An 11,199-nucleotide genomic window follows, 5' to 3' on the forward strand; every position below is an offset into this window, starting at 1 on the left:
TCTGAAAGACTAATATACTAAGACCATGCCATTTCCTTGACTTAAAATCCTTCAATGACTCCTTATTAAAATTCAGGTATAATAAATCTTACTATGGACTTGTTAGGAAGATTAAACAAAATTCATTAAGACCCCTTAATGCAGTGCCTGGCTCGGAACAGGCTCTCAGTCTGTGTTAATGTTTCCCCCTTGCACGCATGGCAGCAGCAGAGCTTAAGGTGGCCCAGGAATAGAGGGACAGTGGCTCTGCTGGAAACCAGGCCAAAAGGAGTGGGGGCCAAGAATCTCACCGAACTCCAGAGCCAGGCTTTCCTAAATCCCTGGGAGGTTAGGCACAATAGATTGATCTAGCATCCAGTTCCATCTGTGTTCCAGGAAGACTTTGCCTGATAAATTATAAGCCAAGCTCATCTGTGACTAAGCTTTTTTAACCTTAGAGTAAGGGAGCCATCTTAACAAACACATCGGTCTCTGCCTTTGTGTTTTCTTGTTTGGGTTTGTTTTCTCTTTAACTTCTTAGTAAAGTTTCTTTTGTCAGGCTTTAACTTTTTCTTAAATGAACCAAGGAAGGGACAATTGCAGGTGGGGTGGAGACACACCCACACACGCACGCATGCACGCGCACGCACGCATGCACTGAGAGACCAAGAAATTGCTGAGGGCAGGGAAGTATCAATGAAGGATGTGTGGAAACACCTACTGGTGAACCGAGGCTACTCAGATGGGTGAAGTATTAGCATGGACACAGCTGGGATAGCTGCCTTTGTCCTGCCTCTGCATCCCCACAGAGACCTGTTTTTCCTCATCTCTCCATCTTCAGACAGGGGGAGTTTGGCAAAATCAGATATTTAGATAACCACAGAACAAAGCAGAATAGGATCAATACTGTAAAAAGGACAGAATTCTTAATTTCATGATACTTCCAGTTTTTAAATTTAGTTTGTTGCCTTCCTTAGCTTTTCTCTTTCTATGAAATATTTGAAGTTTGTGCTCTAAACACATTTAGCAGGTCCTTATTGAGTGTGAATTAAGTTATTGTTTTTTTCATGCTGATTTAGTTAACTTTTGAGCTGATAATTCTGTTTTACCATATAGAATATCTCAAATACAATAAAAAGCAAATATATGAAAGAGAATTACTTTGTTTTAAATAAGAATCTCTACCAGTAGTAGCGTTTGTGTGTGTGTATGTGCGTGTATAGGTAGTTTTATGAAGTTTAAGGAACATACTGTCTTTGTCTTCTGATGATGTACTAAACTTAAATCTAAGCACTTCTGTCTTTTTTTTTTTTTTTTTTTTTTTGCTGTACGCGGGCCTCTCACTGTTGTGGCCTCTCCCGTTGCGGAGCACAGGCTCTGGACGCGCAGGCTCAGCAGCCATGGCTCACGGGCCCAGCCGCTCCGTGGCATGTGGGATCTTCCCGGACCAGGCCATGAACCCATGTCCCCTGCATCTGCAGGCGGACTCTCAACCACTGCGCCACCAGGGAAGCCCTAAGCACTTATATTTTGCTCCACTTTAAAAATATCTCAATCCAGGGACTTCCCTGGCCGTCCAGTGGTTAAGACTCCATGCTTCCAATGCAGGGGATGCAGGTTTGATCCCTGGTTGGGGAACTAAGACCCATGTGCCGCGTGGCGCGGCCAAAAAATAAAATCTCAGTCTTTTTATATGATGAAAAGTGAAATATGGCTTTATGGTAATTTAATTGCAATTTTGATTCAACAGATATGAAAAAAATGAGATATTTTAATGGAAAATAAAATATAATAATTGATAACTGTTGTTGTTTCTGTTTGGTGAGGTAATTTATTAGAGGCAGGAGGCCAAGAAGAAAAAGAAATAGCGCTTTTCTAAACGACTTCATTGTCTTGATTTAGTTGGCTTCTCTGAATCTTGTTCACCTCGTATTTCATTACAGGCACATTCCGTCACCACATCTGAACAATGTCCTACGTTTTTGTGAATGATTCCTCTCAGACTAATGTGCCCCTGCTACAAGCCTGTATTGATGGAGACTTTAACTACTCCAAGAGGCTTTTGGAAAGTGGCTTTGACCCAAATATTCGTGACACCAGGGGCAGAACAGGCCTTCACCTCGCAGCAGCCCGAGGGAATGTAGACATCTGCCAGTTATTACATAAATTTGGTGCTGATCTCCTGGCCACAGATTATCAGGGAAACACAGCTCTTCATCTCTGTGGCCATGTGGATACTATTCAATTCTTAGTTTCCAATGGACTCAAAATTGATATTTGGTAAGTTGTGTGGTTTTTGAAGTCTTGTCACTTCTTCCCATTAGTCTGTCAACCAATGATCTAATCTTGGAGTCCATTGATTTTGTTTCCTCACTGATTGAGCACAGCAAGTTCAGAAGGGTATTGAGGACAATGAGTAAGGGAACAAGAGGCTGACTTCTAGATTTATGCTGAAGCAGTGTATGTTTTTCTATGAAGATAGTGGCTAGGTTCTGCTACTAATTAATTGTGTATTGTAAGACAAGGGCACTTGTCAACAATCTGTTGCAGCCTGGGCACTGCACATACTGTGTTTAGCTCATTTAATCCTCAGAATGAATAACTCTTAAGGTAGGTATTCATTTTATAGATGAAATAATTGAGACAAGCATTCTGAGTTAAATGACTTAACAAAGGTCACACAGCTGGAATCTGAACCTAGTTCCACCTGATTCCAAAGCTTGTTTGCCTTCTGTCGTATAATATACCATGCTAGCTTCATAATCTCTCTGGGGCGCTCACAGTCCTTTTGATACTGAACAATTTGAAGAAGTAGTGGTTTTTTTGGTTTGTTTTAGTGATTCCGTCTCTTGAGTGGGAAAGATCAGGCCACTTTAAAAAGTGACCTTGACCTTTAAGCCACAGTTTCATGTTGCCCTAATTTATTGGTGCTCTAGTGTCCCTAAATTTGAATAAGACAGTAAATGGTTCTGCTGCTACAGAACAAGATGTGGTGGGAATTAACTATAGGATTCAGTGTTACTTGGGCTCTCTCCTGTTGTTAAATAACTAGGTGAACCAAAGCAGCTTATTTGATTGCTTTTGAGTGTGGGTGGTTTTTTTTGTTGTTTGTTTAATTCTTAGACATTTAAAAAATATATACACCCTTCTCATGAACTATATAAATGTCAGATAAGGGTGAATCTAGAATTTTCCAATTAATTTCTAGGAAGATGCCCTCCTTTTCTTTTATTTATTCTCATTTATCTACTCTTGCCTGTATTTTTTTTTTTTTCCTTTTTCTCTAAAAGGAAAAAAAAAAAAGGTTAACTCAAAATTCAGGTTCCACCTCAACCGCTGGTTCTGCTCTGAGTTTTAATTTCGAGTTAATGGGGCCCATGCCTTCCTCACTGAGATCTACACAAATGGCTACTAACAGTATAATATAACCTCTTTATTTTTATGAACTTTTTAGCAATCATCAAGGTGCTACACCCCTGGTTCTGGCAAAGCGCAGGGGAGTGAATAAAGATGTCATCCGATTGCTGGAATCTTTGGAAGAGCAGGAAGTAAAAGGATTTAACAGAGGAACTCACTCAAAACTGGAGACTATGCAGACAGCTGAGAGTGAAAGGTACTTTGCTTTGATACTTTCAAGTAAAGTGCTTTGATACTTTCTTTGAACTTATATTAGTCCTTATGGCTCCAGATTACAATTGAAAAGCTATTAACGGAAGTAAAGTACTATGTGCCCACATGCACAGAATGTTCTGTTAGCCACTGGGCAAGGGCAGCCTGCTGTATTGGTAGTACAAGTGAAAAGAGCTGAATAAGAGGGAGGGAAACAGGAGTCTGAGAATTTAAGTACAGATCACAAAAAGAATGGAATTTCGAAAAAGGAGGAGAAAGATAAGTCAGGACAAGAACTTGGACAGTATTAGAAAAAACCAAAAAGCTACCTTTCAAAGGTAGGGAATTAAAGTGCTGAGGAAAAGTAAAACAGGAGGAGAGTAAGACAAGACTTAACACATACACAGTTCAGTGATGTGAAAGTGGCTTTTACGTGAGACGGAACAAATGAAATTTGGGCTCCTGTAAGTAATTGAAGCTAAGATGTAGTGACTGACAGGGTCTCAAATATCTCATCATTTCTCATCTAGAAGCAGTTTAGAACGTAGTTCAGGGAGCTCTGGAAAGGTGACCAGGCATCTTTTCTCTGGCATTACGGGCTCAACAGGTAAAGTCTCTAGGCCAGACTTAGTTGAACTAGCATGTAGTTTGGTTGACCACCATGGAGTTTAAGCTTTCCAGGTATTACAGGGGAGGAAGGATGATGAGCTTTATAGTCTCCTCCCACAATTTTCAGTGGACTAGGGCCCTCAGTAGCTATTGACTCAGTAGCAGATTGACCAAGACTTGGAATTAGGAGTATATGGTCCACTTAGACTGTTGGGATCATTGTTTCTGTGAGTTCCAGATGAAATCCTCTGTTTTTCAGAGTTCACCCTTAATTTGATTCTTCTGTGCCCGTGACTCCTTTCCTCCCTCTTCGTGGACTGCCTGGTGTACTCCTTGGGGACCATTAATTCTACTCTCAAGTTTAGGATTATTTTGTTTGTTATAAATACTTATTATTGTCCAAAGAAATTAAACAGTTTTACTTCTAGAACAGTGCATGCTCCTTATGAGTTATCACTGAAGGCTGGCAAGTACATAAAATGAGAAGCCAGAGGTGCATTGCAAGCCCTTCTTTCATCTGTGTGCTCTGGATTGGCAGTCAGGATGCTATAAGCAATTCAATAACATTGAGTTATCTGTTTTTTATTAAAGATCATGTTCTTGCAAAATAACTTAAAATTTATTTTCAAAGCTACTTTAAGCTTCTTTACTGTGAAAAATGTCCGAGGATGTGCATTTTCTTGGTATATATTCAGGACTTTGCTTGGTATATTTTGTTAATAGCCAATCTCTTGGCATCTCTTTATTAGAAATGTACTTCATTTTGCCTCAGGTGTGATTACTTATTAACTAAGAAGTGATTAGTCATTTGCGCAATGCAACATGAAGTATTTATTCCTACTTCTTTCACGTACCTGCCATTGCACTTCAGCATGAGAATTTGCATTATTTACGGCATTATGTAAAGCCTGTTCTTTAAAAATTGAATTATTAATACTTGTACTACCTAGTTGTCCTATCTTACTCCTGCCCTTCAGTGTCATCGTAGGAAGGTGTGGTTGAAGCTTAAATTAAAAAGCTTAAAGCAGCATCATTGGTTATTAGGGAAAATGCAGATCAAAACCACAGTGAAATACCACTTTATACCCAATAGGATGGCTACGATCAAAAAGATGGACAACAACAAGTACTGGCAATGATGTGAAAAAATTCGAGCCGTCATACATTGCTGGTGGGAATGTAAAATAGCATAGCTGCTGTGGAAGACAGTCTGGCAGCTCCTCAAAAAGTTACACAGAATTACCATACGACCCAACAATTCTACTTTTAGGTATACACCCAAGAAAATTGAAAACACATGTTCACACAAAAACTTGTACATGAATTTCATAGAAGCATTATTTATAATAACCAAAAGGTGGAAACCACCCAAAAGTCCATCGATGATGAGTGGATAAGCAAACTGTCATCTATCCATCTAGTGAAACATTATTCCACCATAAAAAGGAATGTAATACTGATATGTGCTACAACGCGGATGAGCTTTGAAAACATGCTACATGAGAGAAGCCAGGCACAAAAGGCCAAATATCATATGATTCCATTTATATGAAGTGTCCATAATCAGCAAATAGAAAGTAGTGGTTGCCAGGAGCAGGGGAAGGGGCAGTGGGAAGTGGCTGCTGAAGGTACAGAGTTTATTATAGAGGCGACCAAATGTTCTAAAATTAGATAGTGGAGATGGTTCTACAACTTTGCGAATTTACTAAAAACCACTGAATCATGTACTTTAATTTTTTAAATTTTACTTGTTGCTGTGTGCAGGCTTTCTCTAGTTGCAGCGAGCAGGGGCTACTCTTCATTGTGGCACGCGGGCTTCTCATCATGGTGGCTTCTCTTGTTGCGGAGCATGGGCTTGAGGCACACGGGCTTCAGTAGTTGCAGCATGCGGGCTCAGTAGTTGTGGCACGTGGGCCCTAGAGCAAGTGGGCTTCAGTAGTTGCAGCACACGGGCTCAGTAATTGTGGTGCGTGGGCTCTAGGGCACGTGGGCTCTAGGGCGCACTGGCTTTAGTAGTTGTGACGTGTGGGCTCAGAAGTTGTGGCTTGCGGGCTCTAGAGCACAGGCTCAGTAGTTGTGGCGCATGGGCTTAGTTGCTCCGTGGCATATGGGATCTTCCTGGACCAGGGATGGAAACTGTGTCCCCTGCATTAGCAGGTAGATTCTTAACCACTGCACCATCAGGGAAGCCCCTGAATCACATACTTTAAAAAGATGAATTTTATAGTACATGAATTACATCAATTTAAAAAAAGTGAGGGAGGGACTTCCCTGCTGGCACAGTGGATATGACTCCATGCTTCCAGTGCAGGGGGCCTGGGTTTGATCCCTGGTTAAGGAACCAGATCCCACATGCATGATGCAACTATGGAGCTGGTGAGCTGCAACTAAGGAGCCTGCGAGCCACAACTAAGGAGCCCGCCTGCCACAACTAAGACCCTGTGCAACCAAATAAATAAATATTTTTTTAAAAAATAAAGTGAGGGAAAAGTTTAAAGGGATTGGCTAGTACATGGCATTGTGGCATAGCTGTGTAATGATTAGCCTTTTCTAGAACAGGAGATAAAGCAAGATTTTGAATGTGTTTAGTATTTTCCAGTCCCCTTATGATTCCCTGAAACATAGCATAACTTCTTAAGGGCCTATCAGTCAAGTTGATGAAAAACATTTCCCCACACCCCCTTATATCCTAAGTTTAATTTAGTTCCTTTTTACTCTGTAGGTATGGGATGACAGAGACAGTGTAGGTGACACATGTACAAAAAAGATTACACACGCACACACAGACCATCATGCTAGAATCAGGTATTTCCTAGACAGTAGAAAACATTTCATTGGATCAGGTTGCTATAGACAGTTCTGATTGGCAAAACTTCATGGGCTCCTAGAGAACGTGCAACTGAATTCTCATTTTACAGATCCCTACCCCACCCGCCACTATCCAAAAGTAGAGTGTTTCCTTAAGCCGAGATGGCATAAAGCAATTGCCTTAGGACTCATCTTACTAATGGATGCACAAAATAAATCGAGATAAAGCACAGATGCTCACAGACACAGTTCAAAGATATTGCAGCTGGATGCTGAGATGCTGAGTGTAGTTCCTGGGGAAGGAGCTTGGTGGTGCCACTCTTCCTGCAAAATAAACATTAAACACTGTTTTTGCTTTTCGCCTTTTTTCGTATAAAAGCAAAAATCCTCTTGGGATTACTTTCAGTTAGCAAATACTGGTAGTTTTGTAGATGTTTCTTAAAAGTGAGGAGGCATAAAGCAAACTTTCAAAAAATGGGGGATACCTGTATATCTAACACTTTTAAGTATGAGAGCATGTTGACTCAGACGTAGTCAATAAATTTCATGTAAGTCAAAATTAACCTCTCCTGAACTTCTTAAAGTTCTAATCTTATTTTTGAACTTGCTTGAGTTTTCTTTAAATTTTTGTGTTGTTGTAGATTCCCATTGAAAATGTCTTCTCCTATTCAGAAGATAAATATAAAAAAAAGTTTGGATGTCAAACAGATTGGCCCATTAAGAAATCACCTTCCCATGATTAGAGAAGACTCTAAATGCCAGTAAACGAAGTGCCTTTGTTTAACAGTGTCAAGAAGTAAAATAAAGTTGTAGGTTACCAAAAAAAAACACTGTCAATTTTGCATGATGAACCAGGCTCTTAAGACATTGTTTTGTGCTGTTTCCATTGTTCTGCCCCAAGATGGTTGGAAGAATATGAAGAGAAGGAGTTTAGGAAGGATAATAACAGCAGTAGATAGTTGATACCAGTGATTATGGTCATTGTGGCTTTAATCTAAATGATACCCTGTTGTTGGTCCTGCATGTTGTGACGTAATTGTGGGTGCTAATCCCTTAGAGCTTCAAATTCATCACTGTGCAGCCTTCCAAATACCAGTGTCAGATATACTCTATTTGTAGTGGTCATATTTCTCGCTTATATAGTTACAAAAACCTGAATCAGTGTTTTTATGGTATTTGTGCTACCTTATTTTCAACTAGACTCAGCCTTTATATAGAAGAGAAATAAACGTATATTATGTTATTGTACAAGATGGAACTAAAACCAGTAGGAGGAACCTATTAAGAGGAATTCCTAATGGTTAGCCCTGTCCAAGTGTACAACAGACTGAAGAGTAAGCATCCATTACTAGAGTATTACAGTTTAAAGAAGGAATTCCTTCATTGGTCAGATTATTGAACTAAATTAATAAAAATTCCTTTTTCACTTTAAGATTCACGTACTTTATAGAACAGTTTTTTAGACTTGCCCATCTTTGCTTATTTCCATTAACATGAGTTCTTAAATTTTGAATCATCATGTTGAATTCTAAATTTCAAATAACCAAAATGTGTTTTGCTTTAGTACCTGGTGGAAACAATTCATTTGACCTACTTCAAGACTTCTGCTTGGGACGTTTTTATTAGAAAAGGATTTTTAACTGACTCTTCTAGATACTAAACCAAGAAACATAATCATTACTGTTTAGCAGTTTATAGTTAAAGTTAGATTGTCCAGATACCTGCACGTATATAAATCAGTACACAGATGGGTGAGAATATATATATATATGTCAGTTTTCTTCTTGTAAATATTGTATTTTAAGGTTGGTCTTTTCTAAACGATGCAGTTCCTATGGTTTTATGTTTTTGAAATGTGTTATTTCATGCCCTTTCTTTTCCCTTTGCTTCTCTCACAGTGCCATGGAAAGCCATTCCCTCCTCAATCCCAACCTGCAGCAAGGTGAGGGGGTCCTGTCCAGCTTCCGAACCACGTGGCAGGAGTTTGTAGAGGATCTGGGCTTCTGGAGGGTGTTGCTCTTGATCTTTGTCATTGCTCTGCTGTCTCTTGGCATCGCCTACTATGTGAGTGGGGTGCTACCCTTTGTGGAAAACCAGCCTGAACTGGTGCATTAGAAGAGCCCATGGGAGAGGAGGCAGATGCCAGTGTCCTGGCTTCCGTTGTTTGTTCTCAGTTTCTCAAAGTTTTCTCTCGGTGCAAGGCAGTGAGGGCTGTACATTTTTTCTTTTTGCAGTTTTACACATCGTAATCCTTGTAGGAGAACTAACTACATACTGTAGTCAAGTATACTGTCCTAAAGCTACCTCCACCTCAGCCTGACTTCTTAGGAAAGGCTCTGCGTAGCCTTGTTTGATAAAAACATGGAAGTGACTAAAGAATGAGAGATAGAGGATGAGACTAGGAAATCCTTGCTCCAGAAATCTTACCCTAACATAAGACCAACTAAAGTGAAGTGTTTGAAGGTTGTCTTATATGATTAGTTTTCGTTGGTAGTTTTGTTTTTGTTTATTTTTGCAAGAGTTGCTTTTCTCTTTTTATTTACTCTCTCTGGGGAATATCGGGGGCGGGGGCTAGGGGAGAATGAAGCATTCAGCTTAAAACTTGAAGTGCTTTTTTCAAATCCTGTGTAGAGGAAATCAGTATTTTTGGAATGCTTGGTTTGTTTTAATATTTTCAAGTCTAGTCACATACCAAACAGAACTTTTGAAAATGAGCTGTAGTTTCCTCAAAAATGACTGATTTGATCTTATATTTATTTGTTTTTAGGATAATTTTAATTTTTTTCTAAGCTGCTTTGCTTGTTGTTGATATCTGTGACAAATGAACTTGAGAAGTTCATTTTGTTCATTTGTCAATTTCCCCTAGTGTTTATTTCAGAGATATTCTATTCGTCAAAAATGCAGTCAGAAAACTTTCTCTACTCAGTAGTTAGCAGGGGAAAATAATTCTGATGTTTAAACGTCACTGTAATTCTGTAGTACTATTATTATGGTGAAAAATTCAGTTCTATAAGCTAGCTGTGTTGTCACAATTGTATCATAGTTCATAATTTTTTCATTTTATGTGCAATCCTGTTTAGAGGCCCTGTTAGAATTGTGGTGACAATCCCATACATGTCAGTTGTTCTCTGATGGCAAGAATGGATGGTGTATTTCTGAATTAACAGTGTTGAACTCTATTGTACTAGGTGTCATAAACTCTTTCTGAATGCTAATATTATGTAAATTGAAATATGGCCCCCAAACTGTATTGCAGCTTTTAGCAGTTGTTTGAAGGCCTCTTTTGTTAATGATTCTGCTATGTTTAAGTCATATTCTTGGGTTATTAAAAAAAGGATATGAAGACTTGAGAATTAATTCATTGGGTGTAGTCAGAAAATTATAGTGAAAGAACTAACGGTTTTATTTTTTAGAACATAAGTCATCTAAGCTACCGCTAATTGAATTGTTGCTAGAATTAGAAATTATAATTTAAAGCAGAATTGGTATTTCTGTGATTCTTTTCGCTTCTTAATATTTTCTCTTTTGCATTTATATATCTAGGATTGAGGCATTTTTCTTTCATGTGACTTTATCCTGTCTTAAAGAGCTGTTCTAAAATTCCTGATTTACCTGGCTGCCTCAGGATCAGCTCATAGCATCTTGCTTTTAGGTTAGATACAAACAAAATTAATCATACTTGGTGTAAATACAGCAAACCGTGGATGTTAGAATGGAGAACACTAGAACTCAAAATCAAAGTATATTCAGATTAAAAGCTTTGGAATTAGCTTTGCTTTTGTTTGTAACTCTAAACAGATGTGCAAAATTGGTTAACATGTATGTAAATATATTGCATTTTTTAAAGATTTATGTTTCCTTTTAAGTGCTGATTTCTTTGTATTCTATTCTCTGCATTCAGTATTCAGTAATACTACCAATAAACGTATTTATAATCTCTTAATCACAATCTGTTTGCTTAGGTATCATTGTTTTTCTTTTAATTTAGGATTTTTTTAAATGGGTTCCAATTGGCTGTTCATAAAAACAAAGTTTTTTTTTCAAACCTGATGTAATAGGTATATCACGTTTCACGTATGTTAGCCTTATAAATGTTCTGACACTAATTTGGGTGAATTGCTTTTGGATTTAAGCGTGATAATAACTACCATGATTAAGCACCTCCCAATTTTATAGGTCAGTTCACGTGCCTCA

At 38.6% G+C, this 11,199-nt stretch overlaps 1 protein-coding gene across 3 annotated transcripts in view; it reads left to right on the plus strand.

Moving 5' to 3' along the window:
* ANKRD46 (ankyrin repeat domain 46) overlaps positions 1-10,944 on the plus strand; it is a 37,325-nt gene extending 26,381 nt beyond the window's left edge. For all 3 annotated transcript variants that reach the window (XM_082675138.1, XM_082675140.1, XM_082675139.1), the window contains exons 3-5: positions 1,923-2,259; positions 3,434-3,592; positions 8,904-10,944. In XM_082675138.1, the coding sequence (XP_082531264.1) occupies positions 1,949-2,259; positions 3,434-3,592; positions 8,904-9,120 (687 nt within the window). In that variant the 5' untranslated portion in view covers positions 1,923-1,948 and the 3' untranslated portion in view covers positions 9,121-10,944. The remainder of the gene's footprint in view (positions 1-1,922; positions 2,260-3,433; positions 3,593-8,903) is intronic.
* Positions 10,945-11,199: the final 255 nt, after the last annotated feature.

The sequence above is a fragment of the Grampus griseus genome (genome assembly GCF_964374135.1).
Source record: "Grampus griseus genome assembly, chromosome: 17".
Lineage (NCBI taxonomy): Eukaryota > Metazoa > Chordata > Mammalia > Artiodactyla > Delphinidae > Grampus > Grampus griseus.